At 39.9% G+C, this 14817-nt stretch overlaps 1 protein-coding gene across 1 annotated transcript in view; it reads left to right on the top strand.

Annotated features, from left to right (window-relative positions):
- samd10b (sterile alpha motif domain containing 10b) overlaps positions 1-14817 on the top strand; it is a 119184-nt gene that overhangs the window by 83752 nt on the left and 20615 nt on the right. Inside the window, exon 4 of the mRNA XM_061904372.1 lies at positions 9230-9370. Coding sequence (XP_061760356.1) covers positions 9230-9370 — 141 coding nt within the window. The remainder of the gene's footprint in view (positions 1-9229; positions 9371-14817) is intronic.

The raw sequence follows: 14817 nt of genomic DNA, 5'->3' as shown, positions 1-14817 counted from the left end.
CTTACAATCAATATCTCTGTCTGTTATTCTCAGCATTGACATTCACACTCACTTTCTTTGTTCCCATGGTTGGAAAATATTATTATGTCAACTCTTGCAATAAGCTTAAGCTAGCAAGTAGGGCTGGTCGATATATCCAATATACTCGATATAGCGTGGGTTTGTCTGCGGTGTAGAAAATGACTGTATCGTGAGCATTCGTGTATAGTTTCTCACGCAGTTGCTTTTAGCTGCAGGTATTACACTACAGACGTTTCTCACTCCTTCTTGTCTCTCCTTAAAATAAGCGCACCTTGATATGTCACATACTGTCGCGTGTGCAACGTCATACGCTTTCGCGGAGCAGAGAGGTAGCGGCATGGGTGAAGTCAGCTGTGGCGCTATCAGTGCGATTGGTAATTCGAGAGAAAGATGGTGCAAATCAGATAAAAAATCAAGGAAGAATAATTCATTCGCACTGAAAACAGCACGGGGTCCATCGACAGGCGGTGGTTTGGCTTCAATCGGAAAGATGTTGAACAGACAACCTTAATATGTCATGTATGCGGCAAAATTTTTGCTACAAAAAGTAGCATCAATACTAATGTGTAGCCTCATTTGAAAAGTCACCCGCTGGAGAATGAAGAGTGCGTGAAACTCTGCATGTCAACATCTCCGGGCGGTGCCACATCCACAAAATGCACAACCAACCAACACTGACCCAATTCAGCCTGGCGTCTTCCATTTTCAGATCAACATTGTAAAAAATTGTCAACAACAGAAGGAGATAACGTCAGCAGTAACTTACCACATAGCGAAGGATATCCAGTATTTGATTTCCTATTATGCTGCTAATTTTTATTTGACAGTTTTTTTTAATATCTTGTGTGACATTGTGCACAAATGTGCACTTTATTTGTTTTAAACTATTGTAGTGGCGTTCTGTACAAAAAGTGCACTTTCATTTAGTGTTGTTTTGAAATGTCATTTTAGTGACATCATGCACAAAAGTGCACTAATAGCTCGTTTTAAAATGTCTCAGCCAATATTGCACTTTCTTTTTTGGAAATGACATGAATGTCTGTGCCACTGCTTAATAACTGTTTAATAAATACAGTTTTGGTAAATTGATTTAGTTGTGATTTCCCTCTATGCATGAACGTTTAAAATGAGCATATATTAATGCAGTATGAGCAAAAATGTTTTAATGTAGACACATAGATTCATCAATCTGGTGTGATTATATGCAGTAAGTGTTCATTCAAGGCTAAGGCAAAATATCGAGATACATAACATGTATTGTGACATGGCCTAAAAATATCAGGATACTAAAAAAAGGCCATATCGCCCAGCCCTACGAACAAGTAAAACCAGATGTTTTGGGGTGGATCTTAAGGGCTTCATTGTGACAACCGTTATGCATAGTTGTGGGGACACTCGTAATTCAAAAGTATGCCCATATCTTAAAGCATACCAATAAGCAAGGAGACAGTTCCTATCTCAAAACACTTGTAAATTGAGGTACCACTTCACACCTCTACTTACCGTATTTTCCGTACCATAGGGCAAACCGGATTATAAGGCGCACTTTCAATGAGCGAGTCGATTCAGGTCTATTTTCATACAAAAGGCGCACCAGACTATAGGGCGCATTAAAAGTGTCATATCTGTATTTTTTTCACACTTCCTTGTGGTCAAAATAACATGTAATGGTGGTTCTTTGGTCAAAATGTTAAATAGATTATGTTTTACAGATCATCTTCAAGCTGCTTTCTGACAGTCGGTTCAGGATGTGGCATTTTGTGGTCGGTTTTATTTACGTGGCTCACCTTCGGCAGCGTATTTTCTCCGTCATCTTTATTGTAGCAGTGTAGCTTGCAAGGACGGGAGTGGAAGAAGTGTCAAAAGATGGCGCTAACTGTTTTAATGACATTCCGACTTTTCATAAATCAAAAACGGAACAGCATCTCCTCATCCGTGATTAGCTAGTGCAATAACAACACCGGAAATGTTTCCCGTGAAAAAACGTCTGCCCGGAACTCTCTAATAACTAAAGTTCCTTGGGTGAATTAATGTTAACTCACTGCAAAGGTATGTTTTAGCGCTTTCATGGCAAGTTTACTGACAGCTAAAAGGAAGAACTTTACACTACTTTATTTTAGTAATGGCAACAGCGGAGAATGAATGTCCCATAACAAGAACATTGACAAAAAGAAGAAACTTATCGACTACGATTTCGCCACGGACTACAAAGGCGGATGCGCGCAGATTTTCAGGACTTATGCCGATCCCAAATACAGCTCAGCAGGTACCAGAAGGTAAGAAAATTTGCTTTTGCATAATATTGCGAAATAAAACGCCAGATAATATGTCTTACATTATACACACACCATAATAATACTCGTAATATTTCCAAGATGGCGGCGCCCGGACGGGCTGCGACATCGCGGAGCTCCTGCTAAAGATGGAACTTTTGGCAGAAATACCGGACAATTCTACAAACTTTATGGCTGGCTCACATCGTGGTCACTCTGTGATCACGTACGACCGCCAGACACTTCTGGATGTGGACATATCGGGCCGTTTTGGACTGATAGACGCGTGCGTGCTAGACCTGCTAACTAGCACGGGAATACGTCGACGGCTACATCCAGCGGCCCGTGAAGCAGGGGAGTATAGTAGCAGCAGGGGCCGTCTACGGCGCAGACGCCAGCGGTGTGATCGGAAACGCGGATGTCGAGCGGGGCTAAAAACAAAGCAGAAGGCTAATCCCCACAGAACACCACTTCCCTCCAATCTGAAGACGGATTTAAATGGAAGATGCGAGACTACTGGTCTGGGTAAGGAGTCAGTTAAATTAGAACAAGTTTTTTCTGCTTTGAGTGTTTCAGAGTTGGACATGTGTTTTACTGAGGTGGCTAACTATGATCCGTGCAGTTTATCAAAGCAACAAACAAACAATCGGAAAATTCCCGTTACTGAGGTAGCTAACCATGATGCGTGCAGTTTATCAAAGCAACAATCAAACAATCGGAAAACTCCCGTCTTATCAATTCCTAGATATGGTCGTAATTATACTAAATACACTGGGCATAATAAACACAACATTATTAATATTGCTACTACGGATAATTTGATCAAAAATTCCCTAAAACAGCCCACTACCTGTAAAATAGGTTTTTTAAACACAAGATCATTGTCTCCCAAAACGTTGTTAGTTAATGATATCATCAGAGACAACAATCTTAACGTCATCGGTCTCAGCGAAACCTGGCTTAAACCAAACAACTTTTTTGCGCTAAATGAGGCATGTCCTCCTAACTTTACACATGCGCATATTGCCCGTCCGCTTAAAAGGGGTGGGTGGGGTCGCACTAATATACAACGAAAACTTTAACCTTAGTCCTAACATAAATAATGAATATAAATCGTTTGAGGTGCTTACTATGAGGTCTGTCACACCGCTGCCTCTACACCTGGCTGTTATCTACCGCCCCCCAGGGCCCTATTCGGACTTTATCAATGAATTCTCAGAGTTCGTTGCTGATCTAGTGACACACGCCGATAATATCATCATAATGGGGGACTTTAATATCCATATAAATACCCCATCGGACCCACCGTGCGTAGCGCTCCAGACTATAATTGATAGCTCTGGTCTCACACAAATAATAAATGAACCCACGCATCGCAACGGTAATACGATAGACCTAGTGCTTGTCAGGAGTATCACTGTTTCTAAAGTTACGATACTCCCGTACACTAAAGTATTGTCCGATCATTAACTTATAAAATTCGAGGTTCAGACGCATGTTCGTCAAATTAATAATAATAATAACTGCTATAGCAGCCGCAACATTAATACGGCCACAACGACAACTCTTGCTGACCTACTGCCCTCGGTAATGGCACCATTCCCAAAATATGTGGGCTCTATTGATAACCTCACTAACAACTTTAACGACGCCCTGCGCGAAACCATTGATAACAAAGTTAAAAAAGGTTCCAAAAAAGCGCACCCTGTGGTTTACAGAGGAAACTAGAGCTCAGAAATTATTATGTAGAAAGCTGGAACGCAAATGGCGCACGACTAAACTTGAGGTGCACCATCAAGCATGGAGTGATAGTTTAATAACTTATAAACGCATGCTTACCTTAGCTAAAGCTAAATATTACTCAAATCTCATCCACCGTAATAAAAACGATCCTAAATTTTTGTTTAGTACGGTAGCATCGCTAACCCAACAAGGGACCCCTTCCAGTACCTCCACCCACTCAGCTGATGACTTTATGCAATTCTTTAGTAAGAAAATTGAATTCATTAGAAAGGAGATTAAAGACAATGCGTCCCTGTTACAACGGGGTTCTATTAACACTGATACGATGGTATATACGGGGGATACTGCCGTCCAAAATAGTTTCTCTCGTTTTGAGGATATAACATTAGAGGAATTGTTACAACGTGTAAATGGAATAAAAAAAACAACATGTTTACTTGACCATCTTCCTGGGAAACTGATCAAGGAGCTCTTTGTATTATTAGGTCCATCAGTGCTAAATATTATAAACTTATCACTTTCCTCGGGCACTGTTCCCCTAGCATTCAAAAAAGCGGTTATTCATCCTCTTCTTAAAAGACCTAACCTCAATCCTGACCTCATGGTAAACTACCGACCGGTGTCTCACCTTCCCTTTATTTCAAAAATCCTCGAAAAAATTGTTGCGGAGCAGTTAAATGAACACTTAGCGTCTAACAATCTATGTGAAACCTTTCAATCCGGTTTCAGGGCAAATCACTCCACGGAGACAGCCCTCGCAAAAATGACTAATGATCTATTGCTAACGATGGATTCTGATGCGTCATCTATGTTGCTGCTCCTCGATCTTAGCGCTGCTTTCGATACTGTCGATCATAATATTTTATTAGAACGTATCAAAACACGAATTGGTATGTCAGACTTAGCCCTGTCTTGGTTTAACTCTTATCTTACTGATAGGATGCAGTGTGTCTCCCATAACAATGTGACCTCGGACTACGTTAAGGTAACGTGTGGAGTCCTTGGCCCTGCACTCTTCAGCATCTACATGCTGCCGCTAGGTGACATACGCAAATACGGTGTTAGCTTTCACTGTTATGCTGATGACACCCAACTCTACATGCCCCTAAAGCTGACCAACACGCCGGATTGTAGTCAGCTGGAAGCGTGTCTTAATGAAATTAAACAATGGATGTCCGCTAACTTTTTGCAACTCAACGCCAAAAAAACGGAAATGCTGATTATCGGTCCTGCTAGACACCGAACTCTATTTAATAATACAACTCTAACATTTGACAACCAAACAATTAAACAAGGCGACACGGTAAAGAATCTGGGTATTATCTTCGACCCAACTCTCTCCTTTGAGGCGCACATTAAAAGCGTTACTAAAACGGCCTTCTTTCTTCTCCGTAATATCGCTAAAATTCGCTCCATTCTGTCCACTAAAGACGCTGAGATCATTATCCATGCGTTTGTTACGTCTCGCCTCGACTACTGTAACGTATTATCATTAAAAGATTACAGTTGGTACAAAATGGGGCTGCTAGACATTTGACAAGAACAAGAAAGTTTGATCACATTAGGCCTGTACTGGCTCACCTGCACTGGCTTCCTGTGCACTTAAGATGTGACTTTAAGGTTTTACTACTTACGTATAAAGTGCTGCACGGTCTGGCTCCATCCTATCTTGCCGATTGTATTGTACCATATGTCCCGGCAAGAAATCTGCGTTCAAAGGACTCCGGCTTATTAGTGATTCCCAAAGCCCAAAAAAGGTCTGCGGGCTATAGAGCGTTTTCCGTTCAGGCTCCAGTACTCTGGAATGCCCTCCCGGTAACAGTTCGAGATGCCACCTCAGTAGAAGCATTTAAGTGTCACCTTAAAACTCATTTGTATACTCTAGCCTTTAAATAGAATCCCTTTTTAGACCAGTTGATCTGCCGTTTCTTTTCTTTTTCTTCTATGTCCCACTCTCCCTTGTGGAGGGGGTCCGGTCCGATCCGGTGGCCATGTACTGCTTGCCTGTGTATCGGCTGGGGACATCTCTGCGCTGCTGATCCGCCTCCGCTTGGGATGGTTTCCTGCTGGCTCCGCTGTGAACGAGACTCTCGCTGCTGTGTTGGATCCGCTTTGGACTGGACTCTCGCGACTGTGTTGGGTCCATTATGGATTGAATTTTCACAGTATCATGTTAGACCCGCTCGACATCCATTGCTTTCCTCCTCTCCAAGGTTCTCATAGTCATCATTGTCACCGACGTCCCACTGGGTCATTATTGTCACCGATGTCCCACTGGGTGTGAGTTTTCCTTGCCCTTATGTGGGCCTACCGAGGATGTTGTAGTGGTTTGTGCAGCCCTTTGAGACACTAGTGATTTAGGGCTATATAAGTAAACATTGATTGATTGATTGATGGTACGTTGAAGCACAGTACAATCCATCAAGTGGTGCGGCTACATATCTTGCCAAAGTCGTACTAAACCATTTTGATGTATTTTTGAGCACCGTGTAAAATGTTTTATATTTTCAATGGAACATATAACATTTTGGTGTTGTTTACTTGAGTCATATTGCAGTCTACACATAAATCTTATGTGTGATTGCCATCATGTTGCAGCCTACACATATCTCTTATGTGTGACTGCCATCTACTAGTCACACTAATCATTTCACCATGTACCAAATAAAATAGCTTCAAGGTCAGTAAGCTTAGGCGCACCGGGTTATAAGGCACACTGTCGAGTTTTGAGAAAATGAAAGGATTTTAAGTGCGCCTTATAGTCCGAAAACTACGGTATACACAGGAGAAGTAATTTACTTGCTATTTAATCCCATTGTAAACAATTTATTGAATTGATTCATTGGTATACAATGAAGTTGCTTAAAACCATTGCCTTTATAAAATAATAAAAAAAAATCTTTCTTTTCTTTGTTTTCACAATGCCTTTCAGGCTGCTTTCAGAAAAGCCTCTCATTTGGAATTGAAACTGTTAATAAGCAATTTTCTTTGAAGCCAAATTGAGAGTAGTGATCTCCATTGAGCAGCTTTTGTTTTTTTCTCTTTTTTTTTCTCCCGCTGACAGCGCTGCACTCCCTATCTCCATGCAGTTAATGAGAGCCGTAGCACGTCTGTGGGGAATTGATTTGAATTCCATTCTACTGCTTTGTCTCATTTATGCACGCAGATAGCAAGGGCATTGTGACTCTAGGACGTACTGGTGCGCGTCTCAGAAATCACACACAAGAGAGGTCTGTGGAGGGAGAGTTGGCATAAAAAGGTTAGTTTGGTTTGTGCGGATAAAAGCGCAAGGTGTGTTTGGGAAATGTGATTGGGGATACTATGCATAAAATCATTAGACGGTTATTGTTGCAATTCAGAAGGTACTGTATGTGTCATCACATAATCAGGTGGTTTCGCACCAGGTGCTGGAAACTAAATTTGCTTGCCTGTACATTGGAATTGTATGGCGTGGCTTGTATGCCATATATTGTATATTCAATCTTAAATATGTTTTAAAAATAGGTGGATTAGAAGGGAAACTATGAATTTGAATGTGTGATATGAATACGCCTGTATTCAGACAATAACGTTTGTTTGGTAACGCATTGTGTTCACCAAGGAGAAATGAATGTCTTCATCAGCGGTTCCAAACAGTGGAGATGGTCCAAGCAGGAAATGAGGGTTTGACTAGAGGTGTAATTGTGTGGGCGTGAGGCAGACATGCCAACTCAACAAAATTCAAACCATATTTCAAATGGTGGATGATGTTCAAGCCAGATAACTAACAATCACACACATTTTCACCCTCCTGTTTCTCCTTTGAAATATGACAGCCAACTCTCTATTAAAGGTATTTATATTATATAAGTTCTAAAATGGGACAGTGGATATACTAATCTGATTACGTGATTATTTCCTGATATGGGTTTGAAGCAGATTATCAACTACTTTGCCGAATGTGTCACTAGAGATTTTCAGGTGTGCTGTGGGACATAATCCCAGTTCATTTAATTGGTTCAAAAATTATTATTTACAAAAAATAACATATATATTTTCATCTACCTTTGCTATGCTAATGAGGCACAGTAACATGCTGAACAATTACGTGCGCTTCCACTAAATGGCGAGGGTAAATATTTACGAGGGGTGCTGAAAAAATTTGTCAACATTCAAATCACAATCCCTGTTTATACCGATTCTAATTGGATCCATTATTTTGAAATATCGATTTAAAATGTTTTAATAACATTTTTATGAAGGCTACCTATTATTATTTAATCTATATTTAAAGCATTTCCTTGTGGTATCAATATTATGGATTGTATATGCTTTGGTATACATTTTGTGTAAATTTTTCTCCACAGTCCCTTTTATAAATGTTTTTTTGAGTCTGTCTGCATATTCCTTCCTTCAGTAAAACCACACTACACCCTCTTCGAAAGTATCATAATTTATCTTCGTACACTGTTTCAATATATATTTTGAAGTCGTCACCGCTATTTCCTGACACTGTCGAAATTAAAAATTTTCACCCGGTCAAAACAGTATGTACACCCATGGGATGAACTACAATTGAGGACATCGAGGTCATGTCCTCTGTATTTTTTTAGTGACAAAAAGATGATGATATGACTGACTGCAAATATACAGTGGGGCAAAAAAGTATTTAGTCAGCCACTGATTGTGCAAGTTCTCCCACTTAAAATGATGACAGAGGTCTGTAATTTTCATCATAGGTACACTTCAACTATGAGAGACAGAATGTGAAAAAAAATCCAGGAATTCACATTATAGGAATTTTAAATAATTTATTTGTAAATTATGGTGGAAAATAAGTATTTGGTCAACCATTCAAAGCTCTCACTGATGGAAGGAGTTTTTGGCTCAAAATCTCACGATACATTGCCCCATTCATTCTTTCGTTAACACGGATCAATCGTCCTGTCCCCTTAGCAGAAAAACAGCCCCAAAGCGTGATGTTTCTACCCCCATGCTTCACAGTAGTTATGGTGTTCTTGGGATGCAACTCAGTATTCTTCTTCCTCCAAACACGACAAGTTGATTTTATACCAAAATGGATACATGGATGATACAACAGAGGATCGGGAGAATGTCATGTGGTCAGATGAAACCAAAATAGAACACCATGACATATCCAAGAGAACTATGTTAGATGACAAGACTAACCAACCTTCACCTTGCCCTAACAGGGCGGGCCTTGCTGCGTTTGAATGGGGAGAAGCTCGAGAGAATGGGAATTGTCCAGGAGACACTAAGGCAAGAAGTCCTCCAACAGGTCCTCCAGCTTCAGGTTAGGGAAGAAGTTCGCAACCTACAGCTCCTTAGTCGAAGTAAGTATTGTACGTTTGTATTTCTGAGAGTATTTTTATTATGCAGTGGAGCGCTGGACAACAAAAGGAACGCTTATGATTTTAAATGTCCGAAGTACTTCGGCTAAATCCAGCTAAGTTTGTCTGATACCACGCAAGCCTGCTGTGACTGACATACATGGACATTAAAGAGGCAGTGTGTGGGTTTTACGGATGGCAGCACCTAATCGTCTGCATCGTCTCTAGCACACAGTAAACATTTTTACCAGCCAATCATCAATAAAATCACACAGTTAATCAGAGCTGGCTTGGATCCATAGCCCAGGTTTGTGTATGGAGTGAAATTACTGCCAAAACTCCACAAACACAAAAATGATTCACAATTTAAAAAAAAAAAATGTTCCACAAACACACATAAGGATTTGCAAGTACAAAAACATTTTTCTATGGTTATTTTTCCACTTCCCCATGAAGACACGATCGGTCCACGCATTCGTGAAGCTTTGTCACTTTCGTCAACTTCTTTTTACAGCCATTATGATCTTGCCCGCCGTCACAAAGTTACCATGGTTTTCTTTTTGGGAATGTTTATTTAATTAACAATGTCACACCCTGGACAAGTCACCACCTCATCGCAGGTTTTATATTATTGTTCCCTTTTATTCCTATTGGAAGCTATTTGTTTATACAAAACATTCAAATATTGCAGAACATTATATTGTGAGTCCAGTGACGTAGTGTTCACACATGCGTGGACCAGTTGTGTCTTACGGCATCGATCGTCGTCTTCTTCCTCTTCTTCTTCTGTTATTAATGGTTGACGAACTGTCGCAAATCAGTAGCTCAATCGGCCTTAATTTGACTAAGCAGAGCACCACCTGTCGTTGAAGAGTGCGGAATACAGTTTCTGCTGGTGAGAAACATAAAAATTGTGCGTGGGGAACAAAAAGTGGAAAAACTATGCTAAATTATTAACTTGAAGAAAATTGTTTCCAACATGAAAAAAAGGAATTGTCTCCTTGCAAATCGTTTTTAACTTGAATAAAATGTTTTTTCTACTTGCAAATTGTTTTTAACTGGAAAAAAATGTTTTTTCTACTTGCAAATTGTTTTTAACTTGAATAAAATAGTTTTTCTACTTGCAAATTATTTTTAACATGAAGAAAACAATTTTTATTTTTATTTTCTACCTTTTGTGTATTTGTTTCTTTGACATTCTGAAACATTTTTGAGTGTTTTGGCAGTAATTTCATTGCATACTTCACATGTAATCTATTTTAACAGTCATTTGTGTGTGAGAGATTTATGCAACAAATAATCAAAGATGCATATGTCTCCAAAGTGAAAGTTTTATAATTAGTTTGAGCTCCAAAATTCCACAGCAATATGAGGGGAAATACAGAGTGTATAGAAGCAATAGTGGACTAATAAGATAGATCTGGAACAGGACTGTCACCCTGTAATTTCACCAGCAGGAGTATACTTGTATCCATTCATTCGAGAAAGTGAATTGAGATTTAAAAATGTAGTCAGTCCAGCTAAGTAGTGTAGTAGACTAAAAACATAATAAAATAGTTGAAGCACGTACTTTTTCAGTGTATCCACTTTCTAATTAGCAAATGCAACTAATCAGCAAGACTTCATTAAGCATTCTGGATGAAGGAACAAGAGACACACAAAACAACACAGCATTTGTAAAACTAATTGTAATTTAGATCAATTTTAGATTCATGTATTCACTTGACACGCTGGTTTGAGCTTCTGCTGATACAAATCAGTTCCAGTTGGTAGTAATAATTTACAATTAAACTTAAGAAAAAGTACAATTAAGAATAAATGCCAAGGCCAGGCTCACTTAGACATTATTTATGAAATAAGTAGACAGACCAAACAACACTAAACGAACCAAGACTCTCATGTCTTATCATTTAAATTCATTATTCATCCAACAATGCATTTGTAATTAGAAATGATGATTGATAAGATTTTTACAGTTACGATTCCACTTTCGATTCTGCTTAACGATTGGGTACTTGATTGGTTCTCTTATCGAGTCTTATTTGGTAAAAAAGATAATATGATGGATTACCATCAAATTTGTTTAGTTTAGAGCTAACAGACCTTACAATCCAACAGTGAGGTCTTAAGAGGTGTCATGTTCTGTGGTCACGTTTTTGTTTAGTTATGTTCTGTTTGGTTTTTGGACTCTTTGTGCACTCTTGTTTGTTTTGTCACCATGACGACCAATTAGTTCACCTTATTCATTTGGACTCACGCACCTGATTCACTTGGACTCACGCACCTGTCAATAATCATGTCACTATTATTTAAGCTTGTAATTGCCAGGCAGTCGGTCTGGCGTCATTGTACTCTGTACTCTACACTCTGTTTCATACCTGTTTCATGTCATAGTTCATGCTGCCCTGCTCACGTCACCACAAGTAAGTGTTTGTTTATTAATGCTACAGTTAGTGTCTTTTGTTTTTATGTCCATAGTTCTGCCTTTGTGATGTTTTTGTTTTCTTAGCCAAGTTTGTTCTCCGCCTTGTGCGTACCTTTTGTTTGCACTTTTTCATAGTAATAGATTAAAAATGTCTTTACCTTCACGCCATGTCCGGTCCAGTTTCTTTGCATTCTGGGGAAAAAAACCACATCATAGTCCAAGTTTTGACAAAGAAAAGCATAGAAAAAAAACTTAACAAGAATTAAAAATGTGGAAATTACACAAGAAGGTAACATACCGTGACATTTTTAAAACTCTTAAGAATCTTTGTCATCTACCTAGAAAATATACCATGCAATAAACCGTGCAAAGGTTTGTTTAGATTTACAATGTGAAACTTATACAAATCCTGTTTCCATATGAGTTGGGAAATTGTGTTGGATGTAAATATAAATGGAATACAATGATTAGCAAATCCTTTTCAACCCATATTCAAATTAATGCACTACAAAGACAAGATATTTGATGTTCAAACTCTTAATTAATTTATTTTTTTGCAAATAATAATTAACTTTGAATTTCATGGCTGCAACACGTGCCAAAGTAGTTGGGAAAGAGCATGTTCACCACTGTGTTACATCACCTTTTCTTTTAACAACACTCAATAAACGTTTGGGAACTGAGGAAACTAATTGTTGAAGCTTTGAAAGTGGAATTATTTCCCATTCTTATTTTATGTAGAGCTTCAGTCGCTCAACAGTCCGGGGTCTCCGCTGTCGTATTTTACGCTTCATAATGCGCCACGCATTTTCGATGGGAGACAGGTCTGGACTGCAGGCGGGCCAGGAAAGTACCCGCACTCTTTTTTTGCGAAGCCACGCTGTTGTAACACGTGCTGAATGTGGCTTGGCATTGTCTTGCTGAAATAAGCAGGGGCGTTCATGAAAAAGATGGCGCTTAGATGGCAGCATATGTTGTTCCAAAACCTGCATGTACCTTTCAGCATTAATGGTGCCTTCACAGATGTGTAAGTTACCCATGCCTTGGGCACTAATGCACCCCCATACCATCACAGATGCTGGCTTATGAACTTTGCGTCGATAACAGTCCGGATGACACGATGTCGAATATTTCCAGAAAATATTTGAAATGTGGACTCGTCAGACCACAGACCCCTTTTCCACTTTGCATCAGTCCATCTTAGATGATCTCGGGCCCAGAGAAGCCGGCGGCGTTTCTGGATGTTTTTGATAAATGGCTTTCGCATTGCATAGTAGAGCTTTAACTTGCACTTACAAATATTGCGACAAACTGTATTTAGTGAGTGGTTTTCTGAAGTGTTCCTGAGCCCATGTGGTGATATCCTTTAGAGATTGATGTCGGTTTTTGATACAGTGCTGTCCGAGGGATCGAAGGTCACGGTCATTCAATGTTGGTTTCCGGCCATGCCGCTTATGTGGAGTTATTTCTCCAGATTCTCTGAACCTTTTGATAATATTATGGACCGTAGATGTTGAAACCCCTAAATTTCTTGCAATTGCACTTTGAGAATCGTTGTTCTTAAACTGTTTGACTATTTGCTCATGCAGTTGTGGACAAAGGGGTGTACCTCGCCCCATCCTTTCTTGTGAAGGACTAAGCATTTTTTTGGGAAGCTGTTTTTATACCCAATCATGGCACCCACCTGTTCCCAATTTGTCTGCATACCTTTGGGATGTTCCAAATAAGTTTTTGATGAGCATTCCTCAACTTTATCAGTATTTATTGCAACCTTTCCCAACTTCTTTGTCACGTGTTGCTGGCATCAAATTCTAAAGTTATTGATTATTTGCAAAAAAATAAAATGTTTATCAGTTTGAACATCAAATATGTTGTCTTTGTAGCATATTGAACTGAATATGGGTTGAAAATGATTTGCATCTAACACAAATTCCCAACTCTTATGGAAACGGGTTTTGTATAATGACATCGGCTCATGGCATGCAACATGACATATTTTAACCTTATTTTGATATACTGTTGATGTTTATTGCTTGCAGCTTATGACAACCTTAATTGAAAATCTCAGAAAATGTGGTGGGGTTTTTTTCAAACTGTAAGCAATGATCATTAAAATTGTATTAAATAAAGCAGGAGTGTCAAACGTACGGCCCGCGGGCCGGATCAGGCCTGGGAACAGGTTTAACCGGCCCGCGGGATGAGTTTGCTAAGTATACAAATTAACCTGAAATTTTTGAATCAAAGAAACAGCTCTTCTACATGTGTCTACTGGGTGTTGCAATAGCAATTCTTTGTATCTCTGTAGATCAGGGGTCGGCAACCCGCGGCTCCGGAGCCGCATTAGGCTCTTGGATCACTCTGATGTGGCTCAGCTGCATACTTGCCGACCCCCCCATTTTACCGGGAGATTTTCCAAATTTCATTGCCTCTCCCAGGAATTAACCCAGGATAACATTCTGAGATTTTCACCCAGACAACAATAATGATGGCAATGCCTTAAACGTCCTCTTGACCATGTCGTAGCGTCCGCTTTAATACTATGCTATCTGAGTGCCGGCCAGCCACATCTAGTGTGTGGCTGCCAACTCAACGCACAAGCGACTGCAAGGCATAGTTTTTCAACAGCCATACAGGTTACACTGAATTTTGTGATATAAACAACTTTAACACTCTTACTAATATGCGCCAGACTGTGAACCCACACCAAACAAGAATGACAAACACATTTCGGGAGAACATCTGCACTGTAACACATTATAAACGCAACATAACAAATACCCAGAATCCCATGCATCCTTGACTCTTCCAGGCTCCATTATACACCCCCATTACCACTCCCCCATCCCCGTGCATCAGTTGAGGTAGGGGGTTGGGGGGGCGGGGTTTGGTGCTTCAGCTGACCGGGATCTTCAGCTCTCACTGGATCGGTTTGCAGCCGAGTGTGAAGCGACCGGAATGAGAATCAGCACCTCCAAGTCCGAGTCCATGGTTCTCGCCTGGAAAAGGGTGGAATGCCATCTCCGGG

This window comes from Nerophis ophidion, linkage group LG06, assembly GCF_033978795.1.
Source record: "Nerophis ophidion isolate RoL-2023_Sa linkage group LG06, RoL_Noph_v1.0, whole genome shotgun sequence".
In the NCBI taxonomy this organism is placed as follows: domain Eukaryota; kingdom Metazoa; phylum Chordata; class Actinopteri; order Syngnathiformes; family Syngnathidae; genus Nerophis; species Nerophis ophidion.
The sequence above is the reverse complement of the archived record's forward strand: the minus strand, read 5'-3'. Positions and strand labels throughout refer to the sequence as shown.